The following is a 24,150-nucleotide window of genomic DNA, read 5'->3' as shown; positions in this document are numbered from 1 at the left end:
ATAAAAACGAGTTTGAACCAAAGTGTGAAAATTTTCCCGTGCAGTTTTGGTAGTTGGCATCTGCAGTCAGGTCACAGACAGACAGAGAGTGGTCCGTACGTGTGGTCCTGCAGGGGTTACAGGAGGTAAGTGGTTTAATGAAAGCTGTTAAAGTGATAACAGACAGTGCTCCAGCTCACCACAATGGTCTGCAGATGGTAGAAGAGCAACCCAGAAATCCTCCTGCGGGGATGCAGCCTCATTTGTGTGTTTCTAGTCACACAAAAGCTTTTGTGTAATTGATGTTTTTATTTCTCAAGGTTTCACATCTCATTTTCCCCCTTTGTCTCCCTCTCTTGCGTCCTCCCTCTTTTCTGTCTCAGGAATGCATTGAATGTCCTTATCTTGGCCCGTGCAAACACAAGGGTGAGCCAGCAGTAGAGGTTGAATTCCTTTGCAGATCCCAGGCAGACAGACCGCACCACACACTGGCATCTAGACAGCCTTCAGCCGTAATGGGCCCTCACTTTGACTGCAAAACCCCAAAAATCACACCGAACCAAGCTGCGGAGAGTAAACACCTCTCAGTGATGATGGGAATTAACTGGAGCCACTGTGATTGTTCTGTAACCTTGATGGCATGTTTACCAAGTTTATCTTTATTCTGTTCAGTTTGCAGTGAGCCACCAAGCCAGCACAGCTCTTTAGACCTAAACTAATTTCAATGCATCTGCCGAACTAAACGCTAACCACAAATTTGTCACGTCATAAAACAGAATTTACGTCTTCTTTTCCAGCAGTATCGTACTTATTTTCTCAGACAAATCTGTCATTTTAAAATGTTGATTACATTTTAATGTATTTGCAGCAGCAGCAACAGAAACAACTGAAAATGAGGGTTACTTTCTGATGATGAATCTACTTCCCTAAACAAAAGGCGTCTAATAATTACTCTCACCACAGGATGAAGCATTTGTCTGGTTTAGCTCGGGTTGCAGTGATGGATTCCATCCATTAGTTATCTGTAGTGCTCATCCTCACGGGGAGGAGCTGATCCCAGCTGACAGAGCGAGGCCACGTCGCTTCGCTCTGTGAAACTCTCATAGATGGGCCAGAACACAGCAGCCGGTCTGATCTCCAATCAGCTCAAAGAATAATAACAAGAAAGCTGCTTGGCATCCTGCTCGTGGTGGCCCAAATCAAGTCCAAGTCTTCTGTGTCTGCACCATCTTCTTGAACTCATTCAGCCCGACACTCCTTCAGGACTCCTCAGTCCAGACTGATCTGTTCTACGGTTCCCTGATCATCCGATCCTCTGCCCTTATTTAATACTGACACCAGGGACTCCTGATGAAGCTTTACTGGTGTCGCTCTTTAATAGTCACTTTGGAGAAAACCTTTTGCTAAATGAGTAAATGTAATGTTCTTATCATCATCATTACCACCAATGTCCTTCATTAACTAAAAGAAAATGAAATCTGCACCTATTTTTACATTTTATGACTGACATTGCAGCTTCTACAATAGATGGTGTCGAACAAGATTTCGTTGTACTCCTTGTAATAAAGCTTCTTCTAAATCTATGAAACGTCAAACTGAAGACGCCACCTAGCTTACTTTCTTTATTCTGTGTGCTTCTCCAGACACACAGCAGCCATTGAAACCTCCACACAACACACCCTCACAGACAAATACATGGGATCACAATGCAGTGGCCGCCATGCACGCTGCTTCACGTATGCCTTTGCATAAAATTACAATGACAGGGAGCAGACAAAAGCTGTTGCCCGTCAGGGTTAGGGTTTAGGGTTTCAGAGGTCTGATCACAGCAGGGCACAATGATTTCTCAGGTCAGCGAGACGGACAGCCTCCTTTTGTTTTAACTGAGCTGATTACTTTCATAAATTCCACTGCGTGACTCCATCCAAGCTGATGTTTTCCTCTTCACCTCCGTCAGCACATCACAGTTTCACTTTGCTGTCTGCTTCTGTGTCGGGTGTTAATTTGACATAGCCGAGTGGCACATGCTCTGACTAATAATTAACATCAGCTGCCTATGAATGGAAATTCCTCTGGAATCCTCTGATTTCGATAAATATATTTGTAAATGTTCTGCCAGCAGACGTGGTTTCTCAGCCGGGTCTGGCCGGTTGTGCTAATTGTCGCTTTTCAAGAGCTTCAGCCGTTGTTGCATTTGCAAAGTTGAGCACTAACGTTGGCTGCTGGCGCGCTAAGGAATAAGGTGTGGTGGCTTTTCCTTCAAACTCTTTTATCCTTTTTATTTTTGTTGGTTTCTGACGATGTTGAACTCACATTTGTTCTAATTAACTTTCTGTAACTACCTTCGTTAGAAACTGTTAGACAGAAGTTTGTCTCGGACACCTGACCCAGTGTGTCCAGGCTCCTGTCTTTGTCTGCTGCCCGTCCTCTCCGGTGCTGGCTCCATGTGGTTCCTGGGTTAATCCCAACCAGACCCTGTGGGGTGAAGACCCAGCCATCAATCACTCACCTGCATTCTTCCCTCCCACATGTGGCTCCGCCAGAGAGCTCATTTCTTCTCGGGACAAGCCGATCCATCTTACATGTGGCCTCCTCTTTGTGGTTTTGTGAATCCAGAGCTCGGAGTCGAGCTGCTGCTCCTTCACATTTAGAGGAGACAGTTGAGATGGGACGCCTTCCTCTGGGGGCTTTCTGGGCTTGTGCACCAGAGGGGACACCTCAGGGTAGACCCAGAACTCATGTCTCATCTGGGAGTCTGGACTCTGGATGAGTGGAAGAAAATAGACGAAACGGACAGGAAGGGCGATTACGTCCTCCAGCGAAGGAGGGAAGGAGCAGACATCTTCCATCCCAGATTCATCTGTCTGTGCTCCAGCACATAATGGCTCATTCCAGGATTATATTCTCACATCCTATTTCCTCCAGCACATCTGCTGAGCCGTCAGCCACCACGATGACTGGACAGGAAATGGTGGCTACGTCTCCTCCGTGTTAGAACAGAAAGAGCCTCATGACATCAGTCCCCCCGGGGTTAATGATGCAGCACACCTGACCACGACCCCCAGCTGCTTTTATTCTTCTATTTCAACGATTTAGCATTTCCTGGTGACGTCTGATGGAGGTTTATTTCTTACAATCGTGGTGTTAGATTTGAAAAAGCTGCCTTTGGAAGGATAAGCAGTAGCGTCAACAGGACTCACACACTCACATGTGATAAACGGGTTACGCTAAGGACAGCGCAGGATCTGTTTATATCCAGCAGTGAGAGGCTTAACTTTTTCCCTGAAGAGGTTAGGAGGGTCGTGTCTCTGATAAATGTGAGCATGTGGACGCTTTGATGCAACAGTTAACACACTTAACACACACACACACAACCTGCATCTCTTTCCCTAAAATCACATCATAAAAACTCCAAACTACAAAGAATTGAGTTTGAGATGAATAATCGTTTTGTTATTTGTGGTTAATCTTATGACACTTTTTTTTGTCATAACTAGACTTCAAAGCTGAGCCCTAAACATTCATTCAATCTAATGACCATTGGAGGCGAGGGTGACTCCAGATTGTATTGAAGCCTATGGGAAAATGGGATTCATCAGCTCATCAACTCCTCATCAGTTTGAGCCCATCCAACGCACACTTTGACGTCACTTTTGTTTCAGGGCACACAACACGGGCTGCGTGGTTTTCAAATGAAAGATTTGTTTTCTTCTATAAAATAAGAAAAGTGTCTTTAAACGGGCATTAAGGTCATCAAGTCAAACTGTGAGATGTTTCTTTTTCTGAATTGCATCCACTGACGCAGACTCTTCTTACCTCTCGTCTGCCTTTGCTTCATCGACCCTTCCTGTTTTGGATCAGGTTACGGTTACAGCTCAGTCAGTGACGTGAGCTGCTGTCAAACACTGGGATGCAAACATCTTCTGCTCTTGCAAATGCTTTCTGGGAAAAGGGTCATAATATGTTGCTGATTGCGACCGATGGAGGCGGAGTCTTCCTTCCTCCTGTGATCTCCACCGTCCTGCTGTTATCACCAAGATGCTGACTGACCAAATCCTACAGCATCCTCGGCCCTGAGAACTCGAGGCCTGGTCATAAAATAAGCTGATGTCAGCAGTTTAACAGTGAAATTACATTTGTGAGGATGTTGTTGTGCCTTTCAGATCGTATGACGTCATTGTTTTGTCTCCTCAGGTCCTGAATGCCCAGAAAGCGGGCTACAAGGCGGCCATTGTTCACAATGTGGACTCCAATGACTTAATCAGCATGGGATCCAACGATCGTAAGTTAGCAGCGCCGCCGCCGCCTCCCCCCGCCCCCCCTCTGTGCAACAACACAGAAACATTTAGCATCTTACACAGCTGCCTGCTTATGCAGCTCTCTGTTGACAGAAGATGCCACTTTGTTTCCGTCTTCATCTATGAGCCTGAGGGCAAAATGAGGCAGCCTCATAATCAGCAACCATTTAGAGTGTGAAGATGCCCTTTCTACGTATAAATCCATATTGTCCCTGCTCCAGCTCTGAGTTGTGACATGATCTGCTGTATCAGTCCCCCTTTTTCACTTGACCGGCTGCAGCAGTGGTGAATTATCCAAGAGGCGTGTTGACCTGATTTGTGTTTTCATTGTGGTGAATATCACAAGGATAAGATGTTTCATACACCTGATCATGCAAGTTGTTGAGCGATGTTGTCCCGTCGCTTTAGGTGTCTGAAAGCTGCAGGTTTGCCAAAGTCACATTTGGTGGAACTGCATTCACCCTTATCTGAAACACTTCCTCTGAATATTTATTTATTTTATGATTATTCTACGGTTTAGGGTGCTTGTGCTTTGTATCCTCATTTAGGTTGGAAGCATTGAGGCTTTACAGGCAGACAAGCCCTCTCTGTAAATATTTGTGGCTGTGAGATATGAAGTTCATTTGAATGTGGATGTAGCAGCTAAACTTCCTCAGTGTTCAATTTAGGGCCTTAACCGACGAGCAGGTCTGACTGAGCAGCAGCAAAAAGCCTGAAGATGTTCATTTTAATGTCAGAAGACAAACTGCAAATATTTAAACTTCAGAATCTGAAACGTTTGAGTTTGAACCGTAAACTGTAAAGATGAATGTGGCTGAAGAGTCTTAAACCTAAATTCTGTCTAAGAGAAAGAAGTCTGACTGTATTGAAGTCAATAGGAAAATGTCCTTCCTGATTATTAGCTTCAATACAACATGATGTAAATTTTTTAAATGGTGTTCCCATTTAGAAGAAAATAGACCAGAAAGGAAGGGATGGATGGGAACTTTAAGCTTCAACACAACAGCTCACAAACCAGCGGGCGACGTCATGTCAGGCTCACACTCGGTTTTAACCAATTATTAAACGATTATTGCAAAAAGCTAATGAGATTCTCTCCCAGTTGATTAATGTTTGGAGCTGTTGCAGCTGAATCTCATTATCTTCAAGTACAAAGCGACCTGAATGTCAAAATGTGGTTTGAATGAATGTTTAAAAGGTCGTTAACAGGCCCCTCAGATAAATCCTCTTCTTTATTTTGCCTGATTTTCCCTGTTGGACAAAAATGCATTCGATGGGTATCAATAGTCCAACACCAATAATCCCCTCTTGCGTTTCCCTGTTTAGTGGATGTGATGAAGCAGATCGATATTCCCTCTGTGTTTGTGGGCGAGGTGACTGCCAACACCCTGAAGGAAGACTACACGTACGATAAGGGGTAAGTCTAGACCCAGATCTGTTGTCCAGCCATGAGATTTATCTCATATTGTTCTATCACGTCCGAACTGCAATATGTCAAGACAGAAGATTTGTCTCCTCGTGTGTTGTCGCTGCTGCTGATGTGATAATCTGGTAATAAAATGTCTCAGCTTGTCAGAAAAGTCCTGAGAGTCGCAGCAATAAAGTCCACTTCAAAGTCAGCTTGTGTGTGTGTGTGTGTGTGTGTGTGTGTGTGTGTGTGTGTGTGTGTGTCAGATACCTTCCCAGTATACGAACATTATTCCCAAGTCTTTCCAGCCTGAGAAATGAGCACCAAACATGGTTTTGGCAGAGTTGTGTCAGTCTGGACTAAATTAGCTGGTACAGATGTGAGTGGAGCAGAGATTCAGCGTAGAGGGAGCCCTGTATCCTTTTAATTAACTCTGTGAAATGTCATTGTGCTGATAGAGGAGCCTTTTATGTTAACAACACGGAGAGGAGTTTTAAATGTGGCAGCTCCCAATAATGAGGGAATGCCACACCTCATCATGATTCTGCTCTTTACTTTACCTTTTTTATTTATCAGGGGACACGTGGTTCTCATGCCAGACTTCAGCCTGCCGCTGGAATACTACCTGATCCCTTTCCTCATCATTGTGGGAATCTGCCTCATCCTCATTGTTGTCTTCATGGTAGGTTGTCATCTGTCCGGACAATGAAGGTGTTCGTTTGGGCTTTGTGTGATTTTGATAGTTTTCTGTCTTTTTGCTTTGACCAGATCACCAAGTTCGTCCAGGATCGACACCGGGCCCGGAGGAGCCGCCTGCGCAAAGATCAGCTGAAGAAACTTCCGATTCACAAGTTCAAGAAAGGTAGGAAAGCCGATACGCTGACGAAAGTCCACCCCATCATGAGGTCAGGTCTCAGAGGGATTTTTCCTTTCAACCTTTAAAACCACAATACAACTTTCAGTTCCCTGATTATAACTGTTGAACTAAACTCCAATGCTGAGGTTTCTACATGTGATCTGGCTTTCTGTCATATGATTTTAATATGAATCTTGGGTTGGACCGTGAAGGATGGTGAAACGTAAACATGAGGAAAAGTATCAGAGTCACAGCTCCTGATTTTATTAGTCATTAGTTGGGCGTTGGAGCGTCACACTGCTGTCCACCTGAGTCTGGATTTGACCTTTGACCTCAGAGATGCTGTTTTGGCCTCGTGCCGCTTCTCCTGCCTCTCACATGACTCTGGCCAGAGGAGCGATGTCATCGGGGAATTACAACACATCATTCCTTCCTCGAGTTCTGCACCTCGGAGCTAATCAGATTAATATGGACTTAATTTTTCCACAAAGCCTCCTGTGGCAGATTAGAGCTCGTCTCTGTTCGGACTGCACACATGACTGTGGAACGAGGTTGAACGTTGTTTTTTTTTATCTCGTGTTGGTTGTGTTTAGGGACAGTAGATAATAAAGTTTAAAATTGTGAACGGAGTAAATTAGTGCAACAGATGTGTGAGAATTAGGAGCTTCGGTCCTCATACAGGGCTCACACTGGATATAGTGGATCTTTGTTCTGTGGTCGAGTGAGTCTTCTCTGTGTGTTTAGAGGTTTGTTTTTTTCTGTCAGCTGTGTTTCCTCCAGCAGATGTATTTTGCAGACTGGGAAGCCTCTGACTACAATCAACTGTGCAGGGGGGAAACACCAGGGAGCTTTATAGACTCTGGGTGGTGCATAATAAGTAGCCCCCTCGCAAAGCTGCTAATTGAGGGGGTTATGAGCCGAGCTGCTCCTCCCGCCTGGCAGCACCAGATGCCAGCTAAAAGCAGCGCCGAGCTGCTCAGATGGCTGTGTTGTCACGCCGGGCTCTGCGGCGCTCTGCTCTGGTTGTGTCTTCGAGCAGCTTTTCAGCAGGTTGCTGCTGCTGCAGCCGACCTTGGCCCCCACGGAGAGTTCATATGTCCAGGAAACAGCCTCCAGGGTGACGTCTGCGCTCCTGTGAGCTGAGTCAGAGCATTAGGTGACACAGGAAGGGGCGCTCCAAATCTCTACCTAATCATCTTTTAAGCTCTGCACTCTGGAGCAACGCGAGCTTGGCATGGAGGCTGGTGGCCTGGTTTGACAGTGGGGGGGGGGGGGTTAGCTTCTGTAAATATGTATCAGATATTAATAGCTGACCACATTAAATACCAGATTGATAGCTTGTTTTTATGTTTTCTACAGTTGTGACAAAAACTATAAAACCTGCTAAATGTGATCAGCTGCCTCGGATGATCAACTGAGTCATGGTGAGTTTTGAAGTCTGCAGTTTGTGATCTTTTTAAGAAACAAGAAGAAACCGTGTTTGGAGGAGAAAGTGGGTCTGACCTGCTCTGTACTCGATCCATCCTCTGCTTTATGGGGAATGGAATGGGGGGCGTGGCCCTCCTTCGCTCCTGCTAACGTAGGCTAGCATGAAACTTTGACTAAACTGTGGGAGGCAGAATTGCATTTTGGGTAATGATGGTGGCTAGGAAGAAGAGAATGAATGATCTCTGTCCAATCTGCTCCAGTGTGATAAAACCGGAGCATTTCGGTCGCCGGTGGTCATTGTTCTCGACGTGCTGACTGTGGTTGTTTTCTACCCATAAGCCCCGTGTTCGGAGGCGACACATCAGGAATTTTTAGCTGCGGGACACTCAGTGTCACTCAACTCGCGGCTGTTCCAGTTCTCATCCCACCAAGATCTTGGGCAGCATGCCTGAACTGGGGTTCATCAGTCCGTGTGCAGCGCGCAGACACACACACACACACACACAGCGGGACGGATGCCTAATGGCGCCCTTGGCCTCTGGTGCAGCGGATAATGCTGAGCTTTGAACAGATGCAGTCACAGTGAACGGGAACACTGTGATGTTGTGTTGGTGTTGCCTTTAAAGCTGCAGCCTTCTATGTTCAAAGCCTACAGCGAAGATCACACGGGGTCTGCGACGACGCTTCTGATGTTCAGATTTATGTTTTTGTTTCTATTTTGTTTTCTGTTTTTTTTTTTTTTTTTTGAGAAATGCTCTTGAGATTTTGCTGCAAACATTAAATACACACACTTCCTTTTGAAGCCTTTCATGCTAATTCTGAAGCGGCACTTCCAACGATGGCTGAATTTCAAAAATCTGTTTTGAAAAATGAGCATGAGTTAGATTGTATTGAAGTCTATGGGAAAATGTCCCTCCTCTCCCAGTCCTGATGTGTTTCTGGTCTCTGTCTTCAATTGAACATGATGTTTCATTTTTAAATGCTGGAGTTGATTTAATGAAGCAGGGGATAGTTTGGGGGTGTGGCTTCGGTGTGATTGACAGATTGTACCACCCAATCAGGACCCACCCCTCATTCCTCCAAATGTGGTTTCACTTGTTTTCAAAACAATCAAGACGGTAGTCGACCAAATAAAAAACTGGAAGCTTCCAAACAGCATCTCACAAACGTCACAGCGGTTTGATGTCTGTGCTGAAGAATCTGGAGGTCGGTGGATCGACGTGGCCGCACCTCCGTCTGCTCTGTATTAGAGCGCCTCGGGCCAGCAGAGCGACGTCTTTTCTGAGCGGGTGAAGTCATTTGGGAAGGTGTCAGCCAGCTGATCAGCTTCGGCTGCTGCTGCTGATGAACAGATCTGCCCATCATCCTCAGCCTTTTCTGTAACTGTTCAGACACTTTGCCTGATAAAAGTGGACTAAAAGTGGACTGTTAATTAGCTCCTTATCTTTTTTACACTTCAGCTCAAGTTCCTGTGTCGTCTGTTTTCTTCCTGCCTTCCTCTCCTTTTTATACACCAACCGAACTGTGACGTGTTTGATTCATCCATCTGCTTTTTTCTGAACGGAAAAACAGCTGCCAAGATTCCTGCTTACTTTGTGTGCTTGGCATCACACGGGAAGCGGACCTGAGGAGGAGACTGTCTGTGGTCGTACCATCTGGGCCGAAGGTTGTCGGGTTGACTCCCAACCAGACAGGCCATTTTGTGCTCTCCCTCCACTCTCCGGTCAAATAAAGGCATAAAATGGCCCAAAAAAAATCCTTCCCACAGGAAGTGGCATCTTAGTAGTTGGACTTCGAGTGGCCCGGGAAGACGAGCCTCTGGACACGTCAGTGTTCCAGGTCAAAGGAGCTCGCCAGTTCCCCAGTAACATTACTACACTATTTCTTACCTCGGGTCAGTTTGGAATCCAAACAACTCAAGATCGAAGAGGTAACTAAGACAAGCTGGGGACGGTTATGGCTAATAAGAGGCTGTACATGGAACCTGTCTGCAGGTAAAGGTTAGTCAGTCTTCACTGAGGCGTAAAGGCTAAAGGGGCAAAATGATAATGACCCTGAGGTACCCGGCAAAGATGCAGAAGTTTTCCCAACAATGCTCTTAACTGCCCGGAGACTTTCCTGTGAGATGAATAAAGTTTTGTCTTATCTTTTAATCAACATCGAGAGGGGGAACTGGTGGCGCCCTGATTAGTAGATCCTGCAGTTTCTACCTGTAATCTTTTATGGTGCATTTTATGCCTTGTATGGAAACACAGGAAATGTGGGGGGGCAGCTGGGACAGCTGGGACTTCTGCACCACAACCACTCGGGTCTGTTCAACCGCAGGTCTGGGCCAGAGGTGGTGATTTCAGACTGAAGAGAAGACGACACCATGTAAAGGGAGCACAATGGCAGTCTGAGCCGCAGCAGCAGATCTGTGTCACTGTACAGGATTATGTAATAGCAGCTGCTGTGGCTGTCAGCGTGCGGCGCCGCTCTGCCATTAACTTACACTCCGGTTTTTACTGCAGAGCCTCGCCTCAGCTCCACTCAGGCTGCGAGGCCAACGTTTGACAGCGACTTTTTGCCCTCTGGGTGAAAGAGAGGTGGAGTGGTGGGGGTGGAGGGGGAAAATGTAAATGCACCAGTGAAGCACAAAAACCTGGACTGTTTCTGGACTCTCTGTGACCTCCCTCTGACCTCTGACCTCTGACCTCCAGTATGATCCCTCCTACCCCCCGTCTTCTTGGCTCTCTCATGTCCAACACATCATCTGGACGCTCACACACACTCTGAACAGCGGCTGCAGTGTGTGGGGCATGTCGATGTCAGTACAGAGGACTCTCTCTCTGTCTCAGCGCCAGTTGCCGTCGTCTGATTGGCTCGTGCAGCAACAAACTGTGTCGGAGTAATTTTTTTTTCTTTTGACTCCGTTTTTCTGTCACTCTCTCTCTCTCATTCGCTCGCTCTGCTGAAGTTCAGTAGGACAGCGAGGCTCCTCCGAGAGCCGGCAGATTGGTGAGGAAGCTGCTGCTGGCCCCGAGACGTAGATGGAAGGGATTCCCAGCAGCAGACACACAACTAAAACATTTTTAAAATATATTTTACTCCTCGTCTTCAAAGCCCAGCACGTAATACTGAGACTGCAGCGGAGACAGAAAACTGTCCTCATAAATAATCACCAAAAAGTCATCTGCAGACTACAAAACAAGTGTGGGGCTGAAAACGCACAACAGTGTTGCTCCTTTGCTGTATCGCATTGTGATGTTTATTCATTTTTGACTTCCTGTTTTAACTCGGCCTGTTTGGGACTCGTGAGTCTGAATCTCAGCTGACAGAAATGACGTTACACAACGAGCGAGCAACGCCCACAACAGGAACTTTGATCGGCAGCAGTCGGCCGAAATGCTCTCTGGGAGGAAGACCGGACCGAGCTTCTAAAAATAATTCTTTTAAACGACATTTAAAGAAAATAAATCCAGTGGAAACTTCAGATTTATTCGCCTGGTTGCATCTCTGTTCGTTGACAATAAGTCGAACAGCAAACAGCCAAAACATTACCACCAATTACTTGGTAACCATGGATACCCGTCAGCAGGCGGACGTTTAGTCCTGAAGTTGATGTGACGCTCCTGGTCTGCTACAAGTACAAGTGAACCAGAGACGAGTCAAGGACGGTTCAGGTCTCCATGGAAACAGTGTCTAATGTCAGTGGCCTCTTTCAGCAAGATAACGCTCCCCGTCTCACTGCAACAACATTCAGGAGCTCTGAGGAACAACAACTGGGCTCCAGATCCCCCAGATCTTAATCCAGTCCAGCATCTGTGGGACGAACTGGACCAGCAAGTCCAGATCCACGGAGGCTCCACCTCACAACTTCCAGAACATAAAGGATCTGCTGCTAACGTCTCAGCTTCTGAGCTTCGGGGTCAGGAATGTTTTGGTTGGAAAAGGATCCCACAGAATATCAGACAGGTGGTCTAATGTTCTGGCTGATCTTTGTTAAACATCCAGTGTGTTAAAGTCGGATCTTTATGTTTGTTGTCCTGTTTGTGTCTTTTGTTGCTGCATCACATCATAATTTTCGACCGAAGCTGTAATGAACCACGTTTGGTCTGATTTCTGGTTAAACATTTTGGAGGGTAGAAGTCCTGCAGCTCGTCTCAGCAGGTCAGTGAACCTTCTCTCTCTCTCTGCCTCAGAATAACTCGGTTAGTTCCACAGTTCAGCGTTTCCTGAGTGGATGCTGGACTCGTGCCCGAACAAACGTTCCCTCTCCGTCACCCGACTCCCCCACCCTGAGGGGGGAGGAAAAGATGGAGTCTCTCCGAAGAGGAAGACGAGCGAAGTGTAGAACGGGGAAAAAAAAAACGGGTGTGATCGTTCTGGTGACGTCTTAATGAGCTCAGCATTAACTTCGACTGAAGTTGCTGACGCTCTGAGAGAAAAGGAGGGAGGGAGGAAGGGGGAGAGGAAGGGAGGGAGGGAGGGAGGGAGGGAGGGAGAGAGGGAGGGAGGGAGGGGTTGTGGTCGATGTGACTCCCCATCCTTATACGGTCACATGCAGCCCTGGCATGGACACAGAGAAGCCGGTCAGGGGAAAACATGCTCATTTAGAGTTTACATAAACACACTGACCCTCCCCCTCTCCCCCCCCCTCCTCCCCCCCTCCCTCAGCCCGGTGGGGGAAGGAAAAGGAGAGGAACTCTGTGGAATTCGAGAGGGAGCGTGTTGATAAATTCCTGAGCTTTTGGTTCACACAGAGACTCTCCTGGATATCCTGTAACATCAGGAAGTGCGGCTCAGTGCTGACTCTGCCTGGGGGGGCTGTGGGGGGGCTGTGGGGGGGCTTGGGGGGGGGGGGGGGGCTGTGGGGGGGGGCAGGACAAACAGTTGTAGGGAATCAGACTCGTGATGTGCTGAAAGCAACGGATTGATCTTCAGAGCCCATTGTTGGTTCGTGTCAGCTGAAACATAAATCTGTTTTTGGGCCATCAGTAAGAAACTGTGATCCTGAAGGCTGAAGAGCCACAAACCTGCAGTTTACTGCCTGACCATCAGGGGGTTGTGTTGTGTTGAAGTCTATGGGAAAAGGTCTCTCCTCCTCAGTTAAAGTTTTCCTGATGAGTTTATGGTGTCAGTCTGAAATACAACATGATGTTCATTTAGAGGGAAACAGACCAGAGAGGAGGTAAGGGGGTGGGGCTACCGTGTGATTGACAGATTGTACCGCCTAATCAGGAGAGCGTACAGAGCAGGTCAGCTCCTCCTTTTCATCTTAATATGGTTTCTTCTGGTTTCATAAAAACCAAGATGGCTGACAGACGCATTACAAACTGGAGGCCTCAGAGCAGCAGCTCAAACCGACCCCCCCCCCCCCCCCCCCCCGTGACCACATCACCCCCACCTTCCAGGAACTGCCTGTCCGGCTCCATCAACACCTCTGCCTATCTGATGGAAACCTTCTGGGGCAACAGCATTTTCTCTTACTGCCCCCTCCAACACAAACTGCTTTTCATGTGTCTCATGTCTCGTTTCCTCCTCTCAGGGGACAACTACGACGTCTGCGCCATCTGCCTGGACGAGTACGAGGAAGGAGACAAACTGCGAGTGCTGCCGTGTTCGCACGGTGAGTGGAGCTCAAACCTTTTAGAAACAAAAGTCTCACAACACGAAGGAAAAAAAACATTTGTAATTTTAACACTTTCATTTCTTGGTTATTGGTCATTAGTTTCTTCTTCTCTTCTGTGTTTTTATTATTTTGAATCAAGACCATCAACTCAAAAATGATCCATAAATCCAATTTGCTGTCACTTTGTTGAGTTTTTGTGTGACGGATGGAGCTCTGATTGTGTTTCTGGTGTCCTCAGCCTACCACAGTAAGTGTGTGGACCCCTGGCTGACCAAAACCAAGAAGACGTGTCCGGTGTGTAAGCAGAAGGTCGTCCCCTCGCAGGGCGACTCCGACTCCGACTCCGAGGAGGGCGAGAGCGGCCCTGACGAGAACGAGGAGGTGTCCGAGAGCACCCCGCTGCTGCGGTCCCTGGCCTCCACCAGCGCCCACTCCTTCGGGACCATGTCGGGGGCGTCGCGCTCGGAGCAGGACCAGGACTCCTCCGAGTACGAGGACGACGAGCTGGACAGCAGCGACAGCGAGGAGGAGGTCACCGTGGAGACAGTGGTGGTGCAGATGCAGCAGTCGTGCTCCGACCTGCCCCGAGCCTGACTGATGGTTGGCTGACCTGACAGGTCGCTAAGCCCCGCCCACCCCCCCACCCCCACCCATCACCCCACCCCCCCTCACAGCTGCAGACTTTTACTGGGGGGCAAAACTAAACAGATTCATCACCTGAGTTTTTCTGTTAATGATCTGAATACATTGTAATGTAGCCCCCCGCCCCCCCCACGTTCAAAACTAAGTTTCCTTTTTAACACGATTGTGGATGAAGGGCTGATTTCCCACGTGAGACAGGAGGTCAGTGAACATATCATAAGGACTGAGGACGCTGATGTACAGTAGATGGTTCTACTGTAAAAGGATGACAAACGTCTTTTTCTGTTTTAGTCCCAAATCACGCTTTGCACAAAGTTCAGCAGACGTTCTCTGTATATAAATATATATAAAATATAGATCACAATAAGTTCCGTATTTACCTTTGATTCTCTCCTGACTGTTCGTGTTTCAGAGTTCTGGGAAGGTCGATGATCAAACTACGTATTTGTGCCGCAAATGTTAGTCGCACTCGGACGCTACGCGGCCTCCTTTTTGTAAAACGAAGCTGAAGCGTAAAAACGGTTCATTAGTTGTTGGACGTGTGACGTGTTTCTGTGCCACGGTTCGTCTGTTACAGCCAATCACGTGAAGGGAAACTGCAGCCAAACCAGACTGACAGTGTTTGTGCGTGTGTGTTGGTTACACACATCCAGAATCTTCTTCAGGCTGCTCAGAGCCGTCACTTCCTCTAACACAGGCGGATTGGTTGTTCACATTTAGTTCATTTTAATAGTTAATAGTAAAATGCTAAATATTCTAATGTTTTGTTTTTTTTCATAACTTGGCTCGATTTTCATGAAGAATCCTGTTGCCTTTTTTCGTTTGATGTATTTTGTCTCGTCTGTGTTTTCCTGCTCATGTACGTCTTTTCTCAATGTGGATTCACTTCAATAAAATGAAAATGACACTTGACAAAGCCAAACCGTTTCATAATTACCCCCATGTTGTTGTTGTTGACACAAACAGAGCAGCTACTGTTTGTCCAGAAAACGATCTGATTATTTTACATTTAGCATTAATTTATCTGACTTTTCAGAATAACCTTTAAGGCTGATCATACAGATTCCTGCAGCACTTTGGCTTAATCCATCAAGGAGCTTTAAGTTGACTCTTAAAGGAAGTTTGTATTGAAGTCTATGGGAAATTGTCCTTACTTCTTCCTCCATTTACAAGCTCAATAAACATCCTAATTATTTTGAAGGTCTCAGTTAACATAAAGGATCTGATGACAGCATCAGAATTATTTCACCTTGTGTGTGAAAGCTCAACTGTTTAAATATTTTAAACTAACTTTAGAAGTCAGACCTGGTCTCACTCAGAACCAAGTCCAGTTTCCATTCAGGGGCCACAAGCTGCTTTAGCAACATCACTCCTCACATCAAAGCAAAGCTCAAGACAAACGCTTGTCTGGTTGGAATAAATTTATTTGATCTGTCTGTAAACAAGGTGATAAATCAATTTATGGCATTTCTTGGTTTTATGCATATGAAATCAGATGCATTAAAGAGACTGTATCCCAGATGTAAGAAAAAAAAAAGTGAGGAAAAAGGGAAATGAACAAATCAGCAAACAGGACTTGAAACAGGTTTTCTCTCTTTTTTTTTTTAATGAGTACACATATCCCACAAGGCCTAAACAGTGGAGCTGAAGCTAATAAAAAAAAGAAAGTGCCAATGAAATGACTGTAGTGGACAGAAGGTAAAATCCATCTTACAACAGCAACAGATCTCTCTACGTTATGGCACAGGATACACAGGTTCTGCAGTTAAAGTTTCCACAAAACAACCATGAGCGTCTTTTGTTCCAACCAATCCCATCGAGTGTCATTTCTACTTTTTGTAGTGTTCTTTTTAGTTGGACGTTAGTTAGCAGTACTGACCGAGGACAGACCGTGATACACAGAGCTCAGTCGACTATGAAGTAAAAGGCAATTTATTCCACAGTTTTGTAGTTGTCAACACAGCATGGGTTTGTACAAATGCAGTCGTTTATTTTCTAAATAAAGAAAAAGAATTTCTTTTCTGACACTCCCGCCTTTCCCACCCCTGTAGTTTCATTTTTTTAATGTTTTTTTATACCATAGTGTTTTTCTTTCTGGTTATGTTTCTGTCATCAGGAAAGAAAATCAAAGTTAGCAGTCATCCATCACATGATTTAGAGCAATTGTATAAACACCCGAGCTTCGACTACACTTGGTCCTATAAAGGAAAGATTCAAAGTGGACATGCTCCAGATGGTTAATGCTGGGATATCTACTGTCCAAAAATGGCAGCCTTTCAAAAAAACCTAAAAAAAAATAAAATATATATATTACAGGAGCTGGCAAAAAAAAAAAAAAAAAAAAAAAAAAAAAACTGTTTTAAGTGCCTGAGCCGTTGTTACCGTGGAATGTCCAGGGGTGTCGGTGTAGTCGGGGAGGGTGGGGGTATCTACCAGCGTCACAACACTCACAAATCCTGCTTCATGATGTTTAACTGGGCTGACTCCCCATGTGTATAAAGGATCATTAGGCTAGAGGTGCATCTGGGGGGGGTGGGGGTTCTCCTGAACAGGAAGGGAAAATGGGGCAGGAAGTTTGGAGTGTGGATAAGGTGGAGCCCTTCCAGACGCAATGGAGGAACTAAAAGAGGAAGACATGATGAGCTTGGGTACCGCTCAAGTGCTCAAAAGGCTTCGGCTGCTGGGCGGGGTGGGAGGTGTTTAGTAATGGGCACCATGACAGAGAGAAAGAAAGACATAACTTCAAATTGGCGCTATAGCTTTCATCATCCAAGTGTTTGGCCAGAATCTTTTGCTGGTCTTGGTTAAGTACAGATTTGTCATGACAACCTGTTAGCAACATGCTCATCTTTGCTATGGGATGAGGGGGTGAGGAAGGGAGGGGAGTTAGGAGAAGATGACACCCCCCCAAAGGAAAAAAAAAAGAAAAAAAAAGGGGGGTAAGAAATGGGGAGGAGAGGAGGAAGAAAAAAATAGAATAAAAGAAACTACCAACTAGGACTGAAGTAGTGTGAAATGCAACAGGGTGGTGAGGGTGAGCTGCTAGGAGGCTGGTACAGGCTGCTTTAGTATGCGGACTTCCTCAGGTAATCAGCCATCTGAAATGCTTTCTTGTTCAGCTGCCCTCCATGGACACCTTCCTTCCCCATGACAATAACCAATGCTGGAGTACACAAAGGAAAGAACAAAAACAAAATAAATGAACAGACATGGTGATGCAGGGCTGGAAAACAAAACGTTTTGTCACCTTGCTAAGTGTGGGGCTACATTGAGGACAGAGTCTGGACCCTGTGCTGTTCGAAATGCTCTGGGATTGTGTTTAAGGGAACTGTTCTGGGGAGGAAAATGAACTTGACAGTAATTTGTTGTTTTTTTGTCAGTTTTTTCTTTATGTTTTGTGTTTTTTGTTTGCATTTTCGTCATTTTTTTTCCCTCTCACTCTCCCTCAACTACGCGACAAGCTACGTCAGAACTAAACTAAAACCCTGAATCCCTCAAGTATTTTGCCATCGAGTATGCCTTCTTATTCAATCCGCCTCCATGGACCCCTTCTTTGCCCATTACCAAGACCAAGACTGAAAGAAAAGAGACAGAAAGGACATTTAGAAGGTGTGGAGATCACACATGTGAAAAGAGACGCGCACAAAGCCAAAGCAGCAGGCAGAGGAGACAGCGACGAAGGAGGACGATGATGGCACAAAAGACAGCAGCGTCGGGCCCGAACATTCATTTTCTTATCAAAGCTGCTGGTGGTGAGACGAGACGGGTCACATTACAATTAGAAGACAGAACATGAGTGCAGCAGAGTATAAATGTAAAGAGGGGCATGCAAGGCTGCTGTCAGTGTGTCCCCATCATTAAAACTGAACCAGGTTTCTGTGTCAGCAGGGATCGGAGCGTCACAACCCGATAAAGTACTACAGAAAGGTGGACAAAGGTCATGTTTTTATACAAACAGCCCACATGGCAGCCAGGTCAGACACTAGTGCCAAACAAAACCTGGACAAGTCTGTAAGAGTGTGAGTCTACTTCACTCCACCTGAGGACACTAGTCTTTATCTCTACATCTGTAACCCATGTGCACCGTGCCAGCAGCAGAGTGTAAGAAAGTGAAGCTTCTACCGACTAAACCATCACTAATGCAGCACACATGCAGATGCAGCAGCATGCTTGTGGTACCTCTCCTCAATACATGTAACAGCCCTAAAATGCTCAGTACAGATCTGACCAGGAACAGAGTGGAAGCATGTGAACAGGAGACAGATTCATTCTCTGTGGAGAAGGGGTGTTAACTTGGGAGGAGAAAGATGCATGCAGTTCAGGAGGTTTAGAAAAATCCTCAAGTGAGTCCAGTATGTGCAGGACAGGAACCAGTTACAGTCTCACCTGGAGGTTTTAGTAGTGTCTGGGAAAAGTGGGAAGACGACGGGGCATTGGGGCCCATACAGGCAACTGAAACGGCACATCTCTCAGGCAAGCCCCACCGAGGAACTTCACTTTAAAGTGTTGACAATTCTAATTTCTGCTGCAAAAAATAGCCACTACCTTCAAGATGCCCGCTACCATCAAATGCCAGGAGTATTTCAAGCATGTAAAATTTAACTGCAATTATGTAGAAACATTTGAACAATCAAAATCTGCATCTAACAACAGAATATACAATGAGTCCATTCATATTTCAAACATTTGCTTTAAGCACTATTGAACAGCACAGTCTTAAAATGGCAGTTTGTGAGTTGTGACCACTGGTGAGGTGTTTCAGCTATGCAGGGCCCAGATCATGTTCCCACTTTGTTCTGTCTGAAAAGCATCTAGTCTGCAAGTTACAAAGAACTAATGAACACTGACTCAGTTTTTGCTGTTCAATTACAAACTAGTTCACATGTGCAACATCAAGACGCACCCAGTAAACTAAGAACTGGTCAACTGAGGAATGATTTTGATTGGGGGAGGAAGAAAGTACCAAGTAAACACTGTCATTTGATACCTAAGAGGAACAAGTCATGGTTTGATTTGTCAACCTAGAGGCCTAAAAGTGTTTACCTAACAGAATGTAGATGACAGACAACCAAGACATCAACATGAACTAATACCTCGATCCAATGAAGTTGCCCTCCTGCTTTTAAACAAAAAACCTGCCTGTGTATTTCAACAGATCGTTTAGCTGAGATGCATTTGTTCCCCTAAATCACCTGACACCTGCACATCATATATTCATATATTGAGGAAAGGTGCATTTAAAAATCTATCCCACATGCATGACAACACAGAAGTTAAAAAAAAGAAAAAAATAAATAAATCAACTAATGGCACTATACCAAAGGAGGCTACTGTGTCACTGTCGCACTGCTTAAAAAAATAAAAAAATAAAAAAATATGCGACTAACAACGCTGAATGTGATGCTCACCTTTGCCGGCTCTGCCTACAGAAACGTTGTATGTTGGCTCTCCTCCTTGACTCTTTGTCCGGATGTCCATTGTCCAGTCACCATCAATTTGGAGGCTGTCTCTGATTACGGAGCACTTTTTATTGCCTAAAGTCAGCCCACTGGTGAAGAAGCCCTCCCGGTCCTTTCCTGTTAGCACGTCGATTTCTTCAGGCTAAAACAAATAAAAGCAGGAAGTCACATGCAACTGTCAGACTTATCACCTCATTCAGGTAGTCACTCCATTTCCCATCAGGTCATTGAGTGCATGTCCCCTCTGTTGGTGAAAATAATTCTCTAATTATTCCATATGTGAGTGATTTAAGGGCCATTTAAGACTCATAAGGTGCTACAGAAACATTTTGACTAAGCCTGTTCTCTCAGCTGCCAAGTTTCCTGTCCCCTCAAGGCATCAAATTTTCTTTCAAAGTTTATTAACATTCATCCTGTTAAACGACTTATTTGTTTATAGCCATGAAGTTGTATTTAAATAAAGCAGTAAAACTAAGTGGTAATTGTGAAAATGTATTTGGATATGCCATCAAACAATTAACCTTTGAGACAAAGAAAAGAATGAACTGATTCTTCACTAGTCTCATTCTACAAAGTCCAACCCCACACAATGCAGGATAAGTCACCTGCAGGCCTGCTGTGTGGCTCTAAAACATGTTTGGGTGGGACACCACATGGTGGGGTCAGAATGACTCAGGAGGAACTATGATGCTTAAATGTGGTTGGCATTATGGGCAGGACTACAGATATTCTTGGAGTTACATTACTTTGTTTGAAAAAGACAAAACCTTCTGGGATTTTTTTAGATGACGCTGGAATGTGCTGCCACTGGCTTCAAACACCCTGGCAGAGTAATTAAAGTGTAAGCTGGTGCTTCAGACAGCCTCTAGTGTCAGTAATACTTGCAAGCCAGCTTTGAACTTCCCACTCCTTAAACTAGTTGCATGTAATTTTGGTAATATAGGGCTCAAAGCGTGATATACTGCTGCACCTGTTCGTCAATCCACACCAGCTCAGCAGGCGAATGTGAAACTTCAATATGAGCTTAATGTACATTTAAACTGGAACACCAGAGCAAGCAATTATCCAATTAAAAATATATAAGTACAAAGGCCTGATTTATGTACTTTGAAAGTCAGGCATTAATATTCTTCTAAAAGAACATTTTAATTGAAAAATTGTTTCAGCCAAACTTGGCCAGAAGCTCTTACTGCAGGGGGCATGATGCATGTAGTTTGCAATGAGGCTAATGTGTGATTAAAGGTCAGATACTTAAATACTTTAAACACTAAGGCTTGGCTCTATTGATTTTTTACCAATTGGACCAAAGTTCTTAAATTCACATTTGTTTAACAGTAGTGATCCATCACATCACCAAAATTCTTAAAGAAATCAAACTATATAATTTTCATTTCTAAGGATTGTAGATTAAACTAAGAATCATGGAGGAATAAAAGCTGCTTTGTCAGTGTGAACACACAGCTGCCTTCATTACACCAACAGTATGGAGTCCTGAAATCTCAGAGGCCCACTGCAGCTGGCAAAAACTTATTCTTCCCTAAAAAGGCATGGCCGCTGCTATCATGCCACTTTAGACAAAAAACACCGGGAAAAAAAATAAACCAATTTGACCACATCTGTTAGAAAAGCTTAATAAAGCCGATTCTCCTCTCATTGAATCAATCTGCAGAATAAAAGGCGTCGCCCCAACTCCAGAACTGCAGAGTCATGGCACACAAACCTTCAGACAAAAGTCTGAAACTCAGACAGGCTCAGATAACGTTAGCATCCCAGCTAGCTCCCAACCGGCGGCCTCCGGACTAATTACACCGACAGTTCCCCTCCATGGGATCGACTTTATTCCCAGCAGCTCCGCAGTCCATGTTAACTTAAGGCACAACAGTCAAAGCCTATTCATTATATATATTAAAAAACAGATGGAGCCTGTTTTAGCCGGACCAGGAGCGCTAACGCTAATAAAGCTTAGCTTCCCGTCCACACGGACAGACGATGAAACCAAAGTCTAAAGGTCCGTTTGTTGACTCTGCTCCTCCGGACGGCACCGACAGGACACTCCCAGGTATCGGCAGCCCTCAGCGGCTCTTTCACAGCATGCAGCTCTGAGCCCGCTCCACCATTTCCGGCGTTATAAAAGAACACGTTTCTTTTTTTTTTTTTTTTGCTCCGTTAGCATTTCGGCTAGCTCATCAACTTCCACACAAAAACGTCTATATTGGCCGTCTAATAATTTATTTGACGGACAAAATGGTGGCTGGAGGAAGACGATGGTTTAAGCCACGTTACGCCTCCACAAACACCGCAGTGTGTCTATTTTTTAAATTCATCTTTATTTTAAATGGCTTTACTTAAACGTGTGAAATAAAACATGCTAACTTATGTAAATATGGATCGTTAGTGCACGTTTATTAATCCAGCACCGGAAAAAAGCTCGATTAGCATCAGAGAACGAAATGAATAAGAAACTGGGAGTGTGTCCGCCATCTTGGAAAATAAGGGGCGGCAGCGGCGGTGCTATTCACAGAAGCCGATCGGGAGGAGGAGGGGGAGAAGGAGGCGGAAAGGGGGGGGTGGTGCATCGACTGGACGGCACGCCGGGAAAAGCGTTCAGAGTCCCGCTAAGGATGCGCTATCGGCGCTAGCTGGTAACGATCCTCCGGCGAGCCTGATTTCAGATAACCGCCGGCCGGAGCGTGTTAATCAGCGTTAGCGTTCAAACTGCGGCCAATAATCCAGCAGCAGACACCGCTTCGTTCAAATACACACAAAGCAGAACATTTTTTAAATAAATATTTACAAAGTGTGTTTTGTTGGTTTAAATGTGTGCTTATTGAAAACCGCAATGAGTTATAAAAAAAAAAACCGGTAATCACTGCTAGCAACCGCTAGCTCGCCCGCTAGTTATGCTAAGTTAGCCGTTTTAGCTCGAGTTCGTTCGTCACTGGAAACAATTTATGAAAAAAACAATAAAAGCAATAAAGCAACTGGGTTATATAAATGGATTAGATATAGTTAATATTCGGCAGTTTGGAAAGCAGCGGTGCATACGTGTCCGCCGCATCTTGAATTAGCAGCCCACCGGACACCATGTGTATCCCCCCATTCAACAAGGCCCGGCTATGCAGACAAACGCACCGACGCTCAGAATTATACAAAAAAGAGCCATACACGTTAACAGACACACATGAATGCATCCCAGGTAATAACAAAATAAAACAAACAAACCACGAACCGTTATGTTGGCAAAGGTACCGCCGTTAAACGATGCCCAGACGTATTTGGCGTCCGTGTAGCCAACAATGGCCGCGTCCTGGCAGCTGCCGTCGCCCATCAGGTTGTCCACGTAGCTTTGCCAGGACATGTTGGTGAAATAATTTCTAAAAAGGATGGAGGGAGGAAGGAAGGAAGAAAGAAAGAAAAAACCCACAACCACACGGACACACGCGGAGGACGATGGGGTCACAAACGTCTCTCTGGAGCGACGAAGACAGTGTGAGGAAGCGGCGTTTGTCGGCGGTTATAACGGGCCTCCAGCGAACAGAAGCAGCCCCCCGGCTCCGTCACGTCCCGGCGTGTCTTCGGTCTGGGCGGCGAACAGGAGCCGCGGCGGTCGGCCAGGCGCTTGGGTGTAGTCCGCACTGAATCACTCCGCCGAGGTCGTTGTTCGCCTCCTTGACGCCCCCCCCCCCCCTCCCATTGCATAACATACTATTTTCGCGGAGGAATACATCGTGGCTGGTACGGACTATTTTTTTTCATCTCCAGTTCATTAAAAGGTTTATTTCTAACTTGACATTTTTTTTATTTTTCATGTTGTTGTTTAGGTCAAAGCAGTTCTGAATCATATAGTTGTATATATGTATTTTTTCCGTATAAAGTAGGACAGAATTCACTTTTTTTGTTTTGTTTTGTGTTTTTTTTTTTCACCCCATGACTCACATTAGACAGCACCGCTAAATCAGAGGTAATTTACAAGATGTTCACGTTACACTGCAGTTCATTTTTTTATACTTCTTCAATTAATATGTAGATCTGAGGAGTTCCCAGCTTGGGATCAATAAAGTTTTTCTATCGATCTGTCAGTCTATCAGAATCAGAATCAGATTTTATTGCCAGCTATGTGTAAACATACCTGGAATTTGTCATAACAATTTGAATCCGGTCAATCTATTGTGGACATGTTAAGGGAGACATAAAATAAAATATTTTGATATATATACATACACATATACATTGGCATTAGACATATCTGTAGTGGACTATTGTACAGTAGTCCAGTAATGTGCAAATGTGAATGAGGTTGACAGTTATCTACATAACCATCTATCTCTCTATCTAGATGTGTTGAGAGCAGGACGGTTTCATCAGCTGAGTTCAACCACTTAAAATGACCCAAAAAGGTCAGCTGGTCATCAGAAGGAAAACACAGGGAGGTGATTTTGGATCTCCAGTTGGTCTGGTCTATATGACTG

At 45.2% G+C, this 24,150-nt stretch overlaps 2 protein-coding genes across 3 annotated transcripts in view; one reads left to right on the top strand and one right to left on the bottom strand.

Annotated features, from left to right (window-relative positions):
* Window positions 1-15,136, top strand: part of rnf13 (ring finger protein 13) — a 37,028-nt gene extending 21,892 nt beyond the window's left edge. The window contains exons 5-10 of the mRNA XM_029499774.1: window positions 4,174-4,261; window positions 5,604-5,694; window positions 6,262-6,367; window positions 6,454-6,547; window positions 13,497-13,577; window positions 13,819-15,136. Coding sequence (XP_029355634.1) covers window positions 4,174-4,261; window positions 5,604-5,694; window positions 6,262-6,367; window positions 6,454-6,547; window positions 13,497-13,577; window positions 13,819-14,174 — 816 coding nt within the window. The 3' untranslated portion in view covers window positions 14,175-15,136. The remainder of the gene's footprint in view (window positions 1-4,173; window positions 4,262-5,603; window positions 5,695-6,261; window positions 6,368-6,453; window positions 6,548-13,496; window positions 13,578-13,818) is intronic.
* Window positions 15,137-15,628: 492 nt separating this feature from the next.
* Window positions 15,629-23,328, bottom strand: LOC115042435 (profilin-2). Of its 2 annotated transcripts, none has more exons than XM_029500665.1 (3): window positions 22,911-23,318; window positions 19,631-19,823; window positions 15,629-17,385 (listed from the first exon to the last, which is right to left on the bottom strand). In XM_029500665.1, exons 1-3 carry the CDS (start codon window positions 23,037-23,039, stop codon window positions 17,288-17,290), a joined length of 420 nt encoding a protein of 139 aa, XP_029356525.1. In that variant the 5' UTR covers window positions 23,040-23,318; the 3' UTR covers window positions 15,629-17,287. The 2 variants fall into 2 exon arrangements, with proteins under 2 accessions (XP_029356525.1, XP_029356526.1); XM_029500666.1 differs by lacking the exon at window positions 15,629-17,385 and adding an exon at window positions 17,403-17,797 and having other exon boundaries at window positions 22,911-23,328.
* Between the last annotated feature and the right edge of the window lie 822 nt (window positions 23,329-24,150).

The sequence above is a fragment of the Echeneis naucrates genome, chromosome 4 (assembly GCF_900963305.1).
Source record: "Echeneis naucrates chromosome 4, fEcheNa1.1, whole genome shotgun sequence".
Lineage (NCBI taxonomy): Eukaryota > Metazoa > Chordata > Actinopteri > Carangiformes > Echeneidae > Echeneis > Echeneis naucrates.
This window is presented reverse-complemented; position numbering and strand designations above follow the sequence as displayed.

Bases quoted from the DNA above. Each gene is read 5' to 3' on its own strand.
- LOC115042435 (XM_029500666.1), bottom strand. From the start codon at position 23,039: ATGTCCTGGCAAAGCTACGTGGACAACCTGATGGGCGACGGCAGCTGC. The intron at 19,824-22,910 runs GTTCGTGGTTTG...TATTTGTTTTAG, and splicing joins GTACCTTTGCCAACATAACG to CCTGAAGAAATCGACGTGCT. The intron at 17,798-19,630 runs GTGAGCATCACA...CTTTTCTTTCAG, and splicing joins TGTAGGCAGAGCCGGCAAAG to TCTTGGTCTTGGTAATGGGC.